At 41.1% G+C, this 18,624-nt stretch overlaps 1 protein-coding gene and 1 pseudogene across 1 annotated transcript in view; one reads left to right on the top strand and one right to left on the bottom strand.

Annotated features, from left to right (window-relative positions):
- LOC133248193 (antigen WC1.1-like) overlaps positions 1-18,624 on the top strand; it is a 144,357-nt gene that overhangs the window by 25,091 nt on the left and 100,642 nt on the right. Inside the window, 4 exon segments of the mRNA XM_061418014.1 lie at positions 8,259-8,573; positions 14,032-14,250; positions 14,253-14,339; positions 14,433-14,750. Of these exon segments, the coding sequence (XP_061273998.1) occupies positions 8,259-8,573; positions 14,032-14,250; positions 14,253-14,339; positions 14,433-14,750 (939 nt within the window).
- Positions 2,341-5,536, bottom strand: LOC133248628 (NADH dehydrogenase [ubiquinone] 1 alpha subcomplex subunit 12-like; annotated as a pseudogene).

The following is an 18,624-nucleotide window of genomic DNA, read 5'->3' as shown; positions in this document are numbered from 1 at the left end:
AGAATGACTGTTTTTTTTTTTTTTTAAAGACACCTAAGTGTTTGCAAGGCTGTGGAGAAATTGACACTTTCTGTGTATTTATCCACATGAAATGTATAAATTTTATTAATAAAGCTATGCAATCCGAGGGTTAAATCTCTGGACTTTCACTGTCACGGGTCCAGGTTCAATCCCTGACCTGGGAACTAAGATCCCATGAGCCACAGCACAGCCAAAAACAAACAAACAACAACACAAAAACTATGACCAAAAAATCTGTATGATTTGTAGTGATGTCCCTTTTCATTCTTGGTTTTGTTAACTTCATTTACTCTCTGCTCTTCATTGGTATTGATCAGTGTTCATCAATTTTCAATGAGCCATGTTTAAAGGGTTTTTTCCTATGTTTTCCATCTTATGCTTACCTTCTTTTCTGTTCATTATTGTTCCTTTTTAAATTAACTCCAACATTCTCTATTCTTTAGGCTTTCTCATCTCCTAGTTTCTTAATTGAAGCTTACATTTTTTTCACTTTCAGTCTTTCCTCTTCTCTAAATCTAGGCTATAAATATTCCTTAGGCACTACTTGAGTTTCATTAGAAGAATTTATGATAATATAATTATTTTGTGTTTGTTATCATTATTATTGTATTTTTATTATCATTATTTCACAATATTTGGTAAATTTTAAATTTATTCCCAGACTCAGGTGTTTTTTGGAAGGGTGCCGCTGAATTTCACAAAATAGGGATGGCTAACAATATTTTCTTTTTAATTCTTAATTTTATTCCACTGTGGTCAGAGTAAATACTCTGTATGAATTCAAAGAGTGAAATATTTTGTCCTATTATGTGGTCATTTTTGATAATTGTTCCTAGTGCATTTACAATAATGTGAACTCTTGCATTGTTGGGTCATTGCTCTATGTGTTGCTTTGTTAAATGTGCTGATTATTTTGTTGTACATCTACTGTATTCTTTGTTTTTTGTATGTCTGGTCTGTATGCTATTGAAAAAGATACAGTAAAAATCCCCCATTTTGATTGTGATTTTGCCTATTTCTTCTTTTCACTCTGTCAAGTATATTTCAAAGCTATGTTCTGTTACCTTTCTTGAATTTTGATGTTTATATCTTTATTAAGGGTGCATCTCATTATAATCATGAAAATTCTCTCTTTCATTCAATTAGTGTTCGGTTCAGTTCAGTTCGGCCGCTAAGTTGTGTCCGACTCTTTGCGATCCCATGGACTGCAGCACCCCAGGCTGCCCTGTCCACCACCAACTCCCAGAGTTTACCCAAACTCATGTCCATTGAGTCAGTGATGTCATCCAGCAATCTCATCCTCTGTCATCCCCTTCTCCTTCTGCCCCCAATCTTTCTCAGCATCGGGGTCTTTTGAAATGAGTCAGCTCTTCACATCAGGTGGCCAAAATATTGGAGTTTCAGCTTCAACATCAGTCCTTCCAGTGAGCACTCAGGACTGATCTCCTTTAGGATGGACTGGTTGGATGTCCTTGCAGTCCAAGGGACTCTCAAGAGTCTTCTCCAACACCACAGTTCAAAAGCATCAATTCTCCATTGCTCAGCTTTCTTTACAGTCCAACTCTCACATCCACACATGACTACTAGAAAAACCATACCTTCTGACTAGATGGACATTTGTTGGCAAAGTAATGTCTCTGCTTTTTAGTATGCTGTCTAGATTGGTTATAACTTTCCTTCCAAGGAGCAAGCGTCTTTTAATTTCATGGCTGCAATCACCATCTGCAGTGATTTTGGAGCCCCCAAAATAAAGTCAGCTACTGTTTCCACTGTTTCCATATCTATTTGCCATGAAGTGATGGGACCAGATGCCGTGATTTTGTTTCCTGAATGTTGAGCTTTAAGCCAACTTTTTCACTCTCCTCTTTCACTTTCGTCAAGAGGCTCTTTAGTTCTTCACTTTCTGCCATAAGGGTGGTGTCATCTGCATATCTGAGGTTACTGATATGTCTCCCAGCAATCTTGATTCCAGCTTGTGCTTCATCCAGCCCAGCATTTCTCATGTGGTATTCTGTATTTAAGTTAAATAAGCAGGATGACAATATACAGCCTTGAGGTACTCTTTTTCCTATTTGGAACTAGTCTGTTGTTCCATGTCCAGTTCTAACTGTTGCTTTATGACATGCATACAGGTTTCTTAAGAGGCAGGCAAGGTGGTCTAGTATTCCCATCTCTTTCAGAATTTTCCACAGTTTATTGTGATCCACAGTCAAAGGCTTTGGCATAGTCAATAAAGCAGAAATAGATGTTTTCCTGGAACTCTCTTGCTTTTTCAATGATCCAACAGATGTTGGCAATTTGATCTCTGGTTCCTCTGCCTTTTCTTTCTTTTTTTTTTTTTAATCAAATAACTTTAATCAAGTTAACAGTAAGCAGTACAATTATAGGAAAAGCCCCATATTTTATACGTAAATTGCTTTTCATTGTCTTTACTTGTAAGGTGTCAAAGGTGGGACCCACTCCTGAATCTTCTTTCTAGTGGTGGAATAAGGTACGTACTGTTGTGGAGTGCCACTCAGATTGAATTTATGGTTTGTCCAAATGAATTTACGAGCAGTAGGTGGTTTTACTGTTGGAGGATCATCAGTCATACAGTGAAGTCAACGATGCCATTCAGGGGGCACCATGCTTCCATCCACATCCCAGAATGTGTTTTTGCCATTCATTTCAGTAGTATATATAACCCATCTGTGTCGGCCAAAAAACTGCTTGTTGTCTTCATAGTATTTATTTCCATATTTGTCTTCTCCCACTAATGTGCCAACCCTCACATCATTCGCCCTGAACAAGACTTGTAGATAGCCGCGGAGGCCACCGTGGCCGCTGACCTGCTGCAGCCCGCGCTTCAGGACCTGCAGCAACTCCCCCTCTGCCTTTTCTAAAACCAGCTTGAACATCAGGAAGTTCACAGTTCACGTATTGCTGAAGCCTGGCTTGGAGAATTTTGAGCATTACTTTACTAGTGTGTGAGATGAGTGCAATTGTATGGTAGTTTGAACATTCTTTGGCATTGCCTTTCTTTGGGATTGGAATGAAAACTGCCCTTTTCCAGTCCTGTGGCCACTGCTGAGTTTTCCAAATTTGCTGGCATATTGAGTGCAGCACCTTCACAGCATCATCAGGATTTGAAATAGGTCAACTGGAATTCCATCACCTCCACTAGCTTTGTTAGTAGTGATGCTTCCTAAGGCCCACTTGACTTCACATTCCAGGATGTCTGGCTCTAGGTCAGTGATCACACCATTGTGATTATCTGGGTTGTGAAGATCTTTTTTGTACAGTTCTTCTGTGTATTCTTGCCACCTCTTCTTAATATCTTCTGCTTCTGTTAGGTCCATACCCTTTCTGTCTTTTATTCATCTTTGCATGAAATGTTCCCTTGGTATCTCTAATTTTCTTGAAGAGATTTCTAGTCTTTCCCATTCTTTTGTTTTCCTCTATTTCTTTGCACTGATCACCAAGGAAGGATTTCTTATCTCTCCTTGCTATTTTTTGGAACTCTGCATTCACATGGGTATATCTTTCCTTTTCTCCTTTGCTTTTTGCTTTCCTTCTTTTCACAGCTATTTGTAAGGCCTCCTCAGACAGCCATTTTGCTTTTTTGTATTTCTTTTTCTTGGGGATGGTCTTGATTTCTGTCTCCTGTACAGTGTCACGAACCTCTGTCCATAGTTTATCAGGCACTCTGTCTATCAGATCTAGTCCCTTAAATCTACTTCTCACTTCCACCGTATAGTCATAAGGGATTTGATTTAGGTCATACCTGAATGGTCTAGTGTTTTTCCCCACTTTCTTCAATTTAAGTCTGAATTTGGCAATAAGGAGTTCATGCTCTGAGCCACAGTCAACTCCTGGTCTTGTTTTTGCTGCCTGTACAGAGCTTCTCCATCTTTGGCTGCGAAGAATGTAATCTATCTGATTTCAGTGTCGGCCATCTGGTGATGTCCCTGTGTAGAGTCTTCTCTTGTGTTGTTGGAAGAGGGTGTTTGCTATGATCAGTGTGTTTTCTTGGCAAAACTCTCTTAGCCTTTGCCCTGCTTCATTCTGTACTCCGAGGTCAACTTTGCCTGTTACTCCAGGTGTTTCTTGACTTCATACTTTTGCATTCCAGTCCCCTATAATGAAAAGGACATCTTTTTTGGGTGTTAGTTCTAAAAAGTCGCGTAGGTCTTCATAGAACCATTCAACTTCTGCTTCTTCAGCATTACTGGTTGGGGCATAGACTTGGATTACTGTGATATTGAATGGTTTGCCTTGGAAATGAACAGAGAGATCATTCTGTTGTTTTTGTGATTGCATCCAAGTACTGCATTTCAGACTCTTTTGTTGACTATGATGGTTACTCCATTTCTTCTAAGTGATTCCTGCCCATAGTAGTAGATATAATGGTCATATGAGTTAAATTCACCTATTCCAGTCCATTTTAGTTCACCGATTCCTAGAATGTTGACATTCACTGTTGCCATCTCCTGTTTGACCACTTCCAATTTTCCTTCATTCATGGACCTAAGATTCCAGGTTCCTATGCAATATTGCTCTTTACACCATTGGACCTTGCTTCTATCACCAGTCACATTCACAACTGGGTATTGTTTTTGCTTTGGCTCCCTACCTTCATTCTTTTTGGAGTTATTTCTCCACTGATCTCCAGTAACATATTGGGCACCTACTGACCTGGGGAGTTCATCTTTCAGTGTCCTATCTTTTTGCCTTTTCATACTGTTCATGGGGTTTTTCAAGGCAAGAATACTTCAGTGGTTTGCCATTCCCTTCTCCAGTGGACCACATTTTGTCAGACCTCTCCACCATGACCTGTCCATCTTGGTTGGCCCTATACAGCCTGGTTTACTTTCATTGAGTTAGACAAGGCTGTGGTCCATATGATCAGGTTGGCTAGTTTTCTGTGATTGTGGTTTCAGTCTGTCTGCCCTCTGATGCCCTCTCAGCACTACTGTCAATTAGTGTATCTTTTCCTAAAGTCTACTTTCTGGGACATTGATAAAGCTACTCCAGTTTTCTTATAGTTAGTACATTTTTTCCATCATTGTACTTTCAGCCTTTCTTTGTTTTCATAATATAAGGTTATCATTTTGCAAGTAACATTTGCATCAGTTTTGTTTTATCTTAATCCATTCACTGTAAATGCAATTACTGATATTGATGTATTGGTATCTGCCATTTGCTTTTAATTGATCCACATGCTTTATGTCCCTTTTTCTCTCCCTTTTTTCCCCCTTCCTTTAGTATTAAATAAATCTGTTATTATTTCAGATTTTCCTTTTTCCTTTTAATTTTCAGCAGCTTTACTAGGAAGTTTATGAAAACTCTTCCATTTATATTTTTAAAAAATTCTCTATCATTATACCTTCAAATATAACTTCTGTAGTTCTGTCTCTCTGTCTCTGTATCTCTTCTCCCTCTCCTACTCTTTCTTTTCCTTCTCATCTCTCATCTTTATGACTCCTCTAAATCACTGTATTCTAAGTTCTATCTAAAATTTGTTTGACTTACCCATTCACTTTTAACCCTAGATATTTTATTTTAGGTCAACAATGGTTCCATTGCTATTTTTATTTGTTTATGATTATTTGTTAATTTTTTCATCTTTTTACCTGTATATTCTCCCCTTCTCTCTTTTTGCCTAAATACACTGATTGTAGTTAAAATCCTTATGCATTTCTATCATGTGTGTCTCTGCATTCTCTTATCTCTTTTTTTCACTTTGGTCATTTGTCGTGTTATCCTAACTTGTCAAATGTCATGTCATTTTTTATTGAATGCTATAAATTATATATGAAAAAGTAAGATACTCCTGATACATTTTCTAATACCTGAAAGGATCTACCCTTTGTTTTGCTAGGCAGATGGGGGAAGGGGTGTACATCACTCAAACATCTAAATATAACCTAAAACTGAGCTGTAATAAGTGTGGGTTGCAGTTTTGGTAGTACCCGGTCCACCTGTGATTTTTCTGTCCCTGTGACAGGGGATTTCAGACATTTCAGTTCAGAGCCTGGATTCTTTGGTAGCTCAGTACCCAAGAGAATGAGAAAGACTCTGCTTTCCAAGTCTTTTTATATAGTTCTTTAGCCTCCTGTCCTTCACAGCTTATATACTGGGCAGATATTTGAGGAGAAAATGTGTTGTGTGAGAGAGGCTCTCAAGACTCTAATTTTGTCACTCCAGCACCAGGTAACTCCCAAATTATGCTGGTTTCCTGTCACAACAATAGTCCTCTGCTTGCCCAAGACTAGATTCAGAATCATTAAATTATGCAATGAATCAGCAAATTCCCAGAGAAAAAGAAGCTATAGATCCTTGGCTAACATTGAAATAACCTCCACTCTTTAGAATTTTAGCATATTTAGTCCATGTTGTATCAACAAATGTTGAATACATTTCAGTTCAGTTCAGTTCAGTCGCTCAGTAGTGTCTGACTCTTTGTGGCCCCATGAATTGCAGCACACCAGGCCTTCCTGTCCATCACCAACTCCCGGAGTTCACTCAAACTCACGTCCATCGAGTCGGTGATGCCATCCAGCCATCTCATCCTCTGTTGTCCCCTTCTCCTCCTGCCCCCAATCCCTCCCAGCATCAGAGTCTTTTCCAATGAGTCAACTCTTCGCACGAGGTGGCCAAAGTACTGGAGTTTCAGCTTTAGCGTCATTCCTTCCAAAGAAATCCCAGGGCTGATCTCCTTTAGAATGGACTGTTTGGATCTCCTTGCAGTCCAAGGGACTCTCAAGAGTCTTCTCCAACACCACAGTTCAAAAGCATCAATTCTTTGGTGCTCAGCTTTCTTCATAGTCCTTCTCTCACATCCATACATGACTACTGGAAAAACCATAGCCTTGACTAGATGGACCTTTGTTGGGAAAGTAACATTTACTGTTTCTTAAAAAACATTTTTCAGCTTTTTAAGTTGTATCCAGCAAGACCCAGCAAAACACATTGGCCTGCTGTGAATTCCTCCATTCTCCATCGAAGTGGAAAATTTTAGGTTTAATTCTCTACTTCATCATTTACTTAAAGTGCAACATTGATAGACATTCTTTAACCCTTCTTTACATCACTTTTATGTATAAATGGAGAGAATAATACAGTGAGCTTGTTAATATTATTTGTTCAAGGGCTTGCATGAATGTGACCTATTTCTGCTCAGTGATAGAACTAGAAGAACTTTGCCAGTGGCTCAGCTGTAAAGAATCCACCTGCAATGCAGGAGACACTGGTTAGATCACTGGGTCAGGAAGATCCCCTGGAGGACTGCATGGCAACCCACTCCAGTATTCTTGCCTGGAGAATCCCATGGGCAGAAGAGCCTGGTGGGCTACAGTTCATAGGGTCTTAAAGAGTTGAACATGACTGAAGTGACTAAGCAAACATACACACTGTTTCCCCCTAAAGACCACATAACTCCAAAATTTGAATAACAGAGATTCTTGACACAAAGTCCAAGGAGGGATTATATTTTTTGGGAGAAGAAGCAACACTCTATGATTTCCAATGGCATCTTGCCAGTGTCAGTGTTCCCTGACATCATTTCTCATGCAAAGTTGTTCAGTCAACTCAAAGAGATCACATTCTTTGAAAGTAAGTATCCAGATCTGAAGTCTGAAGCTTAGAACCACAAATGAAATATTCTGGGGTAAACCAAGATATCACAGAATCCATTTGTTTTTCAGCTCTGAATGACTGTACCAAGGAGAAGGATTCTAATGGTAGAGGATTCATGATTGCTATCTGAGGCATCTGATAAGGCCTGACTCCACTCCCTTTACTCAACCCCTTTAACTCTTAGGTCAACGGCATCAAAATGTGTGTGCTTTAAAAGGAATCCATCCAGCTGCCAGCTCATTCCTGTGACTCTGAACTCATTTAACTGCTCCGGGTAGAGAGACTAACATTTCCTGTAAATCTTTCTCTGATGCTGTGCAGAATTCTACAGATCAGAATGTTAACTCTGATAGGACCTTGTACCACCTTCTGTCTCAGACTACTCACTAGAGTGTTTTCAACTTACTTCCTGTTTTATTTTCTTCCTATTTTTCAACCTCATTATTCTCTTGCCACTGGTATAAAAAACCAGACCCAGCTGCTGCCCCATTGCAACAACTCTGTGTCTGAACCAGCAGGGTTGGCAGCCTCAGAGGAGAGCGCCCCCTACTGCTCAGGTGGGGGTCCCAGAGGACAGAAAACCCTTCCCAACCCCTGGTATCCCATTTCTCTCTGCTCAGACAGCAGACAGATCCGCCTGGTGGATGGAGGTGGTCGCTGCTCTGGGAGAGTGGAGATCCTTGACCAGGGCTCCTGGGGCACCATCTGTGATGACAGCTGGGACCTGGAAGATGCCCGCGTGGTGTGCAAGCAGCTGGGCTGTGGAGAAGCCCTGGACGCCACTGTCTCTTCCTTCTTCGGGAGGGGATCAGGGCCCATCTGGCTGGATGAAGTGAACTGCAGAGGAGAGGAGTCCCAAGTATGGAGGTGCCCTTCCTGGGGATGGCGGCAACACAACTGCAATCATCAAGAAGATGCAGGAGTCATCTGCTCAGGTATGGTCAGTTCTTTGTCCACAGGCTGAGAAAATGAAAAGTTCCAAGAAAGCTGGTGCCTGATCAGCAAGGCAATGGGAGATAGGTGGGCTAGAGAGGACTCAGACGCCTACCCATCCTCCCTGAGTGTGCTGTGGCTATGAGTGATGAGCGTTATATACTTTGCTCTTATAAGTCTCTGCTATTCTTTTTGTCTCCAGTGGACTTACCTGACGCTAAAATAGCTTTATTCATTCTCCTAATTAAAATAAATCCTTATAATTTTTTTTCATAATTCACTTTTTGTAAGAGTGAAACATTTGCTAACTGCCACATACACGTTCTCTTTGCACAGGGAGGCTATGAGAAGGAGGGACAAGAATGAGGATGTACTTTCCTGGGTGGAGTTGTTTCTGTACAAACAATGTGAGACATTATTTTGCACTAGGCTAGTAGGACTGGAGGTTACTCTTACTATAGGAGGATATCATTTACATATATAGAGGTGACCCCTAAAGGGATATTATTTAACAAATCAGAGATTCTTATGGATTTGTGGCAGATTTCAAGTTTCCTTTGCAAATTTAGATGTAAATGTTCATAGTTCTTTGATGGTAGAACTAGAGAACTGTGAATGAAATGCTCCGAGTCATATATTCTTTCATTGTTACTAGAAAAATCTCTCTCCCCAAGTTTTCCTTTAAGATATCTGTATAAATGCAAACTTTGGAGGAACACTTAGCCATGCACTGGCAAGTCAAAGGTGGAGATAATAAAACATGAATTTCTGTGTTTTATGATAAGAGATTATGTAGTTTATATTGGATGATTTCAGTGATATAAGAGACTTGTGTTTGGGGGCTTATTTGAGCAAGAGGACAAATGTAATTTTTGAAGACAGTGAAACAGGTTTTATAGTAGCTGGGAGGAAGGGGAATGGCAATGGGAGCTGATGAAGGCAACTGTGAGTTTCTCTGAGCAGCACTGAAGGTCCAGGTGTGGTGTGGAAGATGCTATGTGTGCTTAAGGACCCAAGATGTCTACACAGCAAGAGACCAGACAAGGATATATCTTTATTATATTTAATATCTTTACTCATTCACATCAGTTCAGTTCAGTTCAGTCTTTCAGAAGTGTCAGACTCTTTGTGACCCCATGAATTGCAGCATGCCAGGCCTCCCTGTCCATCACCAACTCCCGGAGTTCACTCAGACTCACGTCCATCGAGTCGGTGATGCCATCCAGCCATCTCATCCTCTGTCGTCCCCTTCTCCTCCTGCCCCCAATCCCTCCCAGCATCAGAGTCTTTTCCAGTGAGCCAACTCTTCGCATGAGGTGGCCAAAGTACTGGAGCTTCAGCTTTAGCCTCATTCCTTCCAAAGAAATCCCAGGGCTGATCTCCTTCAGAATGGACTGGTTGGATCTCCTTGCAGTCCAAGGGACTCTCAAGAGTCTTCTCCAACACCACAGTTCAAAAGCATCAATTCTTCAGCTCTCAGCTTTCTTCATAGTCCTTCTCTCACATCCATACATGACCGTAGGAAAAACCATAGCCTTGACTAGATGGACCTTTGTTGGCAAAGTAATGTCTCTGCTTTTGAATATGCTATCTAGGTTGGTTCTAACTTTCCTTCCAAGGAGTAAGCATCTTTTACTTTCATGGCTGCAGTCACCATCTACAGCGATTTTGGAGCCCCCCAAAATAAAGTCTGACACTGTTTCCACTGTTTCCCCATCTATTTCCCATGAAGTGATGGGACCAGATGCCATGATCTTCGTTTTCTGAGTGTTGAGCTTTAAGCCAACTTTTTCACTCTCCTCTTTCACTTTCATCAAGATGCTTTTTAGTTCCTCTTCACTTTCTGCCATAAGGGTGGTGTCATCTGCATATCTGAGGTTACTGATATTTCTCCCAGTAATCTTGAGTCCAGCTTGTGCTTCTTCCAGCCCAGCATTTCTCGTGATGTACTCTGCATATAAGTTAAATAAGCAGGGTGACAATATACAGCCTTGATGTACTCCTTTTCTTATTCAGCCTTCTATTTAATAATTTTCTTGGAATTTTCACACACTTACTCTTCTATGTAAATTTTAAAATCAAGTAGAAAATAAAACAGAAGTAAGATATCTCAGAAGTCTCTATCTTAATATGTTCTAAGACTTTACTGATTATCCAGCACCTATTTGAAAATGTAACTTTTATCAGGGTATATAATACAGAACACAAGAAATACTTCTCTCTTTGTCTTTCTAAATTTGTAATCTCATGGAATTTATATAATATCAACAACCTCAGATATGCAAATGACATCACCTCAAATGGTAGAAAATGAAGAGGAACTAAAGAGCCTCTTGATGAAAGTGAAAGAGGAGAGTGAAAAAGCTGACTTGAAACTCAGCATTCAGAAAACTAAGATCATGGCATCCTGTCCCATCACTTCATGGCAAACAGACGGGGAAAAAATGGAAACTGTGTCAGACTTCATTTTCTTGGGCTCCAAAATCACTGTGGACAATGACTGCAATCATGAAATTAAAAGATGCTTGCTTCTTAGAAGAAAAGCTGACAAACCTAGACAGTATATTAAAAAACAGAGACATTACTTTGAGACAAAGGTCCAACTAGTCAAAGCTATGGTTTTTTCAATAGTCACGGATGGATGTGAGAGTTGGACCATAAAGAAGGCTGAACACTGAAAAACTAATGTGTTTGAACTGTGGTGTTGGACAAGACTCTTGAGAGTCCCTTGCACTGTAAGGAGATCAAACCACTCAATCCTAAATGAAATCAACCCTGAATATTCACTGAAAGGACTGATGCTGAAGCTGAAGCTCCAATACTTTGGCCGCCTGATATGAAGAGCTGATTCACTGGAAAAGACCCTGATGCTGGGAAAGATTGGAGGCTGGTGGAGAAGGGGACGACAGAAGATGAGATAGTTAGATGGCATCACCGACTCGATGGTCATGAGTGTGAGCAAAGTCAGGGAGATAGTGAAGGACAGGGAAGCCTGTCATTCTTCAGTCCATGGGGTAGCAAAGAGTCAGACACGACTGAGTGGCTGAGCAACAACAACAACAACAACAAACAGTTAATTAAAAAGGGTTTATCTAGGATGTGTATCCTGTGACCAAACTCCCAGCCAGAATAGATTAGGGGTCCTAACTTAGGCCTCTCTGGGGAGATGGAAATGGATTAACAATAAGGGGCAAGCAGATCATCCTCTGTCTCATCATTCATTCTTGTATGAGTGGCCAAGCTAATCCTACAATTCTTTAATTTCTGCAGTGAATTTTCTGTTCTCTCCTGCTCTCTATGCTGCTGCTGCTGCTGCTAAGATGCTTCAGTCATCTCTGACTCTGTGCGACCCCATAGACAGCAGCCCACCAGGCTCTGCTGTCCCTGGGATTGTCCAGGCAAGCACACTGGAGTGGGTTGCCATTGCCTTCTCCACCTGCTCTCTATAGTCGATTTTTATTCTATTACATCATTCTTTTTGGGACTTCAAAGTTCACAAATGTATGCAATCAGAGTCCTTCACCAGAACAAATTCCACCATGTACATAAATAATTATGAGCACACTCAGAAACCAGGAAAATTATTTAAAAAGTTGTTCTTTATGATGTGCAGGTTTTTTTCCTATTGGATTACCTTTTCTCTATCCAAAATATGGTCTCTGAAGGATGAAATCATTATCATCAGTCTTTTTTTGGTCTCTCTCTCTCATACTCCATCCACTCCCCATTTAACCTGCCACTCACTCCACCTCACTCCCTACAGAAGTTCTTTCCTTTTGGAGTCTCCTTTCCATCTATTTGCAGCTCTTAAGCTTGTTTTTTCTTTTCTGCATTGGGAGAAATCAGAAAGGGTAGCAGGGTTATGTGGCAAATGGGAGGAGCACAGGGGATAGAAAGTGTTAAAATCTTGTTGAACAAATCTTTTTTCCCCAAAATGTTTTTATGTTTCATTCTTATTGAGGCGTTTGCAATTTAGAAATCTCTAAAGTATATATTAAAAGACACTTACTCCTTGGAAGGAAAGTAACCTTCCTAGACAGCAACCTAGTAACCAACCTAGACAGCATATTAAAAAGCAGAGATATTACTTTGCCAACAAAAGTCCATCTAGTCAAGGCTATGGTTTTTCCAGTGGTCATGTATGGATGTAAGAGTTGGATTGTGAAGAAAGCTGAGCGCTGAAAAATTGATGCTTTTGAACTGTGGTGCTGGAGAAGACTCTTGTGAGTCCCTTGGACTGCAAGGAGATCCAACCAGTCCATTCTAAAGGAGACCAGTCCCGGGTGTTCATTGGAAGGACTGATGCTGAGGCTGAAACTCCAATACTTTGGCCACCTCATGCGAAGAGCTGACTCATTGGAAAAGACCCTAATTCTGGGAGGGAATGGGGGCAGGAGGAGAAGGGGACGACAGAGAATGAGATGGCTGGATGGCATCACTGACTCGATGCACACGAGTTTGGGTGAAGTCCTGGAGTTGGTGATGGACAGGGAGGCCTGGCGTGCGCAATTCATGGGGTCACAAAGAGTCGGACATGACTGAGGGACTGAACTGAGCTAAACTGAACTGAAAGTATATATGGCTTTGTTGCTGTCTGCTCTCTTCCTCTCATTCTCCTTTTTTATAGCTTGCTGGCTTCTTATCTCAGAAATCCAAATAGGAAAGGCATATGCAGTTAGCATATAGATAAGGTTAGAATACATTAAATTATCATTACTCTTTCACATTTGCTGAGAATCTCATGTCTAGTATGAAGTAATCAACTAACTCAATTGTCTTGCATAATCCCACTGAGACCTCACTTTCTCCCAGGTGTCTTGATAAATCCTAGGTTTTTAAGAAATATGGCTAGGACAATTCCCTCCCTCTCCTATGACTCTCTGAGCTTTTGTCATTTCTAAACTTACCTGTGGACAACTTCTTTCACAATTAGATTATAATACCTGCACTCAGATCCAGCGTGTGTGAAATTCCCTGTCCTCAGTGACTTGAATATTGACTCTGAGAAAACTGGCCAGAATTTTAGCCCCAGAAATCTCAGGATGGTCCTCTAAACTTCTAAACTTCTCTGGCTCTTAGGCCCCTAAGCTCTTGAACCCCATGGACCTTTTTCACTCTCACTTCAGCTCTGCACACATGTTTGAATGTCTACCACTGTGTGGTTTCTTTGGGCACTGTAGTTTCCATGCCCCAGATAGGAATTAACATTCCTAACCAATATATATTCTCGGGATTCAGCCATTCCAAACTGATCCTTCAATCCTTCTGGATATCTCTTCAGAAACTTGCTCATGAAAATGCAGTTTGACAAGGACAGTCAAATTATCTTTTCTTATCCCCTCTTATTCCACTGTTGGAAAGAAAAGCTTTCACACCATCTCACGCCTGTGAATGTTGTTTCCAATTGTCAAGCCAGGTTAATGAACACTCACCGGGTTTGTTGTTCTTTGTTTCTCTTAGGATTTGTGCGTCTGGCTGGAGGAGATGGACCCTGCTCAGGGCGAGTAGAAGTGCATTCTGGAGAAGCCTGGACCCCAGTGTCTGATGGAAACTTCACACTCCTCACTGCCCAGGTCATCTGTGCAGAGCTGGGATGTGGCAAGGCTGTGTCTGTCCTGGGACACATGCCATTCAGAGAGTCCAATGGCCAGGTCTGGGCTGAAGAGTTCAGGTGTGATGGGGGGAGCCTGAGCTCTGGTCCTGCCCCAGAGTGCCCTGTCCAGGAGGCACATGTCTCCACAGTGGAGCTGCTCAGGTTGTCTGTTCAGGTGAGATGCACATCAGGACTTAACCTCCGTGTATACTCAGTTCAAGCTAAAAAAGAAATCAGATTTTACTGAAATCCTGTCGTTTTCTCTCAGTGTACACAGAAGTCCAGCTTATGAAAAACGGCACCTCTCAATGTGAGGGGCAGGTGGAGATGAAGATTTCTGGACGATGGAGAGCGCTCTGTGCCTCCCACTGGAGTCTGGCCAATGCCAATGTTGTCTGTCGTCAGCTCGGCTGTGGAGTCGCCATCTCCACCCCCAGAGGACCACACTTGGTGGAAGGAGGTGATCAGATCTCAACAGCCCAATTTCACTGCTCAGGGGCTGAGTCCTTCCTGTGGAGTTGTCCTGTGACTGCCTTGGGTGGGCCTGACTGTTCCCATGGCAACACAGCCTCTGTGATCTGCTCAGGTAAGAGAGGGAAGGGCTACTATACTTAGGATTCTCATGGAGTGAAATTTCCCCAAAGCAGAGAGTAAGGGAAAACAGGCTTAAAAAGGAAGATATTCTGTAGTGAAATTATTGAACTCAGGTTTCAACTGCTCATTACTCAAGAATCCAATACTGAGACACAAGCGTGGGATAAAATTAAAGATAGCTTTGTTGAGGAAACCAGCAGTTCTGGGGAGACAGAGGACTAATGTACCAAAGAACTAGCTCCCCCTTGCTGATCAGGGACAAGACTTTTTAAATGGGAATTTCAGGAGTGCACAGGTGGAGGTAGGGGACAGGTTACCTGCAGAAGAGTACAGCTAGCCCCGACAATCATCTTGAAATAGGTCTGATCAGTGTCACCTTTATTGTTTTGAAATACAGTTAATCATCAGTTCTAGTGTTGGTCTGTTCCCATTTCCTTGAGGCCAATTCTTAGAATTGTGCAAGATGAAGAAGATTATGGGCTTCCCTGTTGACTCAGATGGTAAAGAATCTGCTTGCAATGCAAGAGACTCAGGTTTGATCCCTGGGTTGGGAAGATCCCCTGGAGAAGGAAATGGCACCCCACTAGTCTGGTCATCATGTAATTTACTTCTACCACCTGGTTGGGATTTCAGCATCTGCAAAACAGCTCAAAGGATATGGCTCAGAATGTTAGCTATAGCCCATGAGGAGGCACTAAAAATACTTGACTTTGTTTAGGGTTAAACTATTATTATTTTATCCGATTTGACTGTTTTCCTTTGTTTCTGAAAAATTTTCATTTCTGTGATTAAATTTATTCTTTGGCTAAGGCTTTTCTACAGACAGAAGCAGGTGCAGGACATGAGGGGGGTCTGTCCTGAGAAGGCTCCGTAAGGTCCTGCTCCATAACCTTCTCATTGTTCACTCATTTTTTCAGGCGAAAGAAGTGCTAAGAAATGCTAAGAAGTGCTATGTCAGGGAAAGAAATGCTTAGATGAATAATATTTTTATGAAACATTATTATTTAAGGATAATAATAGAGAACAAAGTACAAACAGTAAGTGTATGCCTAGGTCATGTTCCCAACCCAGATCCACAAAGAGAACATTCGCAGCACCACAGAATCACTATTGCCTCCCAAGAGCTGTGTCCTCCTCTCCAGGGAAGACTGCTTACCTACGACTTGTACTGCCATAGAATATTTTTTCAGTTTTTGAACTTTATGTATAACCATATAGAATATTTTATTTCGTGTCTAATTTCCCACTCATGATGTTGTTTATGGCAACATTGCATTCAATTTTATTACTATAGAGTAGTCCTTTGAATGATCACATGAGCATGCGTTGATCCATTCAACCAGTGGCAGAGATTTCAGTTTGTTGCCAGGTTTTGACTATTACAAATACAGTGGTGCAAATTACCATGACAATGACTTTTGGCATAAATATTTATTATGTTTTTTTGTGTGTAATTCTGTTTTATATTTTTATTTTCTTAATGGTATGGTGTACTTTAATGAGCCAAGTTACTCATCTTAAGTTAATTCATTCACCTTTTTTACTGTACATGTAGTGCTCCTTCAGTCAGTCAGTTCAGTTCAGTCACTCAGTCATGTCCGACTCTTTGCAATCCCATGGACTGCAGCACATCAACCTTCCCTGTCCTTCATCATCTCCCACAGCTTGCTCAAGCTCATATCCATTGAATTGGTGATACCACCCAATCATGTCATCCTCTGTCATCTCCTTCTCCTGCCTTCAGAATTTTTCTGCATCAGGGTCTTTTCCATTGATTCAGTTCTTCCCATCATGTGGCCAAAGTATTAGAGCTTCATCTTCAGCATCAGTCCTTCCAATGAATATTCAGCACTGATTTCCTTTAGGATTGACTGGTTTAATATCCTTGAAGTCCAAGGGACTCTCAAAAGTCTTCTCCAACACCACAGTTCACAAGCATCAATTCTTCAGTGCTCAGCTTTCTTTATGGTCCAGCTCTCACATCCATACATGACCACTGGAAAAACTACAGCTTTGTTGGACCTTTGTCGGCAAAGTAACATCTCTGCTGTTTAATATGCTATCTAGGTTTGTCATAGCTTTTCTTCAAGGAGCAAGCATCTTTTAATTTCATGGCTGCAGTCACAATTTGCAGTGATTTTGGAGTCCAAGAAAATAAAGTCTGTCACTGTTTTCATTGTTTTCCCATCTATTTGCCATGAAGTGATGGGACCAGATGCCATGATCTTCCTTTTCTGAACGTTAAGTTTTAAGCCAACATTTTCACTCACCTCTTTCGCCTCCATCAAGAGGCTCTTTAGTTCCTCTTCACTTTCTGCCATAAGGGTGGTGTCATCTGCATATCTGAGGTTATTCATATGTCTCCCAGCAATCTTGACTCCAGCTTGTGCTTCATCCATCCCGGCATTTCGCATGACGTGTTCTGCATAGAAGTTAAATAATCAGGGTGACAATATACAGGCTTGATGTACTCCTGTCTCAGCTTTGAACAAGTCCCTTGTTCCAGTCCATAGAGCTCCTTATATCCTCCTAGAAAGAACTTTGTCTACTCCAAAATCACAAAAATATTCTCTGAGAGTATCTCACAGAAGTGTAATTACTTTTCTTTTGCATGTAATTATACAGAGCTTCTAGGATTGATAACTGTGTAGGATAAGGGTCAAGTGTCATGTTTTCACATTGGCATCCAGTTGACTCAGAATCTTTTTCTGGAAAGACTATTCCTTACTTCAGTGCCACCTTTGTGATAAACCAAAGGCACATATGTCTGAACACTTCTTTTAGACTATCTCTTCTGTTCCACTGTATCATTTGTCTATCCTTCCACCTGTACCACATTTTCTTAATTATTGTAATTTTATAGTAAATCTTGAACCTTCCCTGGTGGCTCAGATGGTAAAGAATCCGTCTGCAAGGCGGGAGACCTGGGTTTGATCTCTGGGTTGGGAAGATCCCCTGGAGAAGTGCATGGCAACCCACTCCAGTATTCTTGCCTGGAGAGTCCCCATGGAGAGAGGAGCTTGGCGGGCTGTAGTTCATTGGGTCACAAAGAATTGGAAATGACTGAGTGACTAAGCACACATAGTAAGTCTGGGTAACTTTATTTATTTATTTTTTAGGATTGTCGGATTTTATGTATTTATTTTTAAAATATAAATTTATTTATTTTAATTAGAGGTTAATTACTTTACAAGATTGTATTGGTTTTGCCATACATCAACATGAATCCACCACAGGTATACACGTGTTCCCAATCCTGAACCCCCCTTCCTCCTCCCTCCCCGTACCATCCCTCTGGGTCATCTCAGTGCACCAGTTGTTGCTGTTCTTCCTAACTGCCTTGGTCATTCTTGGTTTTTGTATTTTGTATACATTTTTGAGCTGAGGCTCCAATACTTTGCCACCTGATGTGAAGAGCTGACTCATTAGAAAAGACCCTGATGCTTGGAAAGATTGAAGGCAGGAGGAGAAGGGGACAACAGAAGATGAGATAGTTGGATGGCATCACTGACTCAATGGACATGAGTTTGGGTAAACTCTGGGAGTTGGTGATGGACAGGGAAGCCTGGCGTGCTGCAGCCCATGGGGTTGCAAAGAGTCAGACATGACTGAGTGACTGAACAACAACATAAATTTTGAATCATCTTGTCATGTTTCACACACACAAAAGCATCAGGGAATTTTATTGAGGTTAGCTTTAATCTGTATATAAATTTGAGAATGGTTTATTTTGACAACATTGAGTCTCCCAATTCATTGGCAAAATATATCCCTTCATTCAGTTTGGTCTTGAATTTCTCTCCGATGTTTTGCACATCTTTACCTAGGTTTCCTCCTAGGCATTTTATGGGTTTGATGTTACTAGT

Source organism: Bos javanicus, chromosome 5 (genome assembly GCF_032452875.1).
Source record: "Bos javanicus breed banteng chromosome 5, ARS-OSU_banteng_1.0, whole genome shotgun sequence".
NCBI classification, from domain to species: Eukaryota; Metazoa; Chordata; class Mammalia; order Artiodactyla; family Bovidae; genus Bos; species Bos javanicus.
The sequence above is the reverse complement of the archived record's forward strand: the minus strand, read 5'-3'. Positions and strand labels throughout refer to the sequence as shown.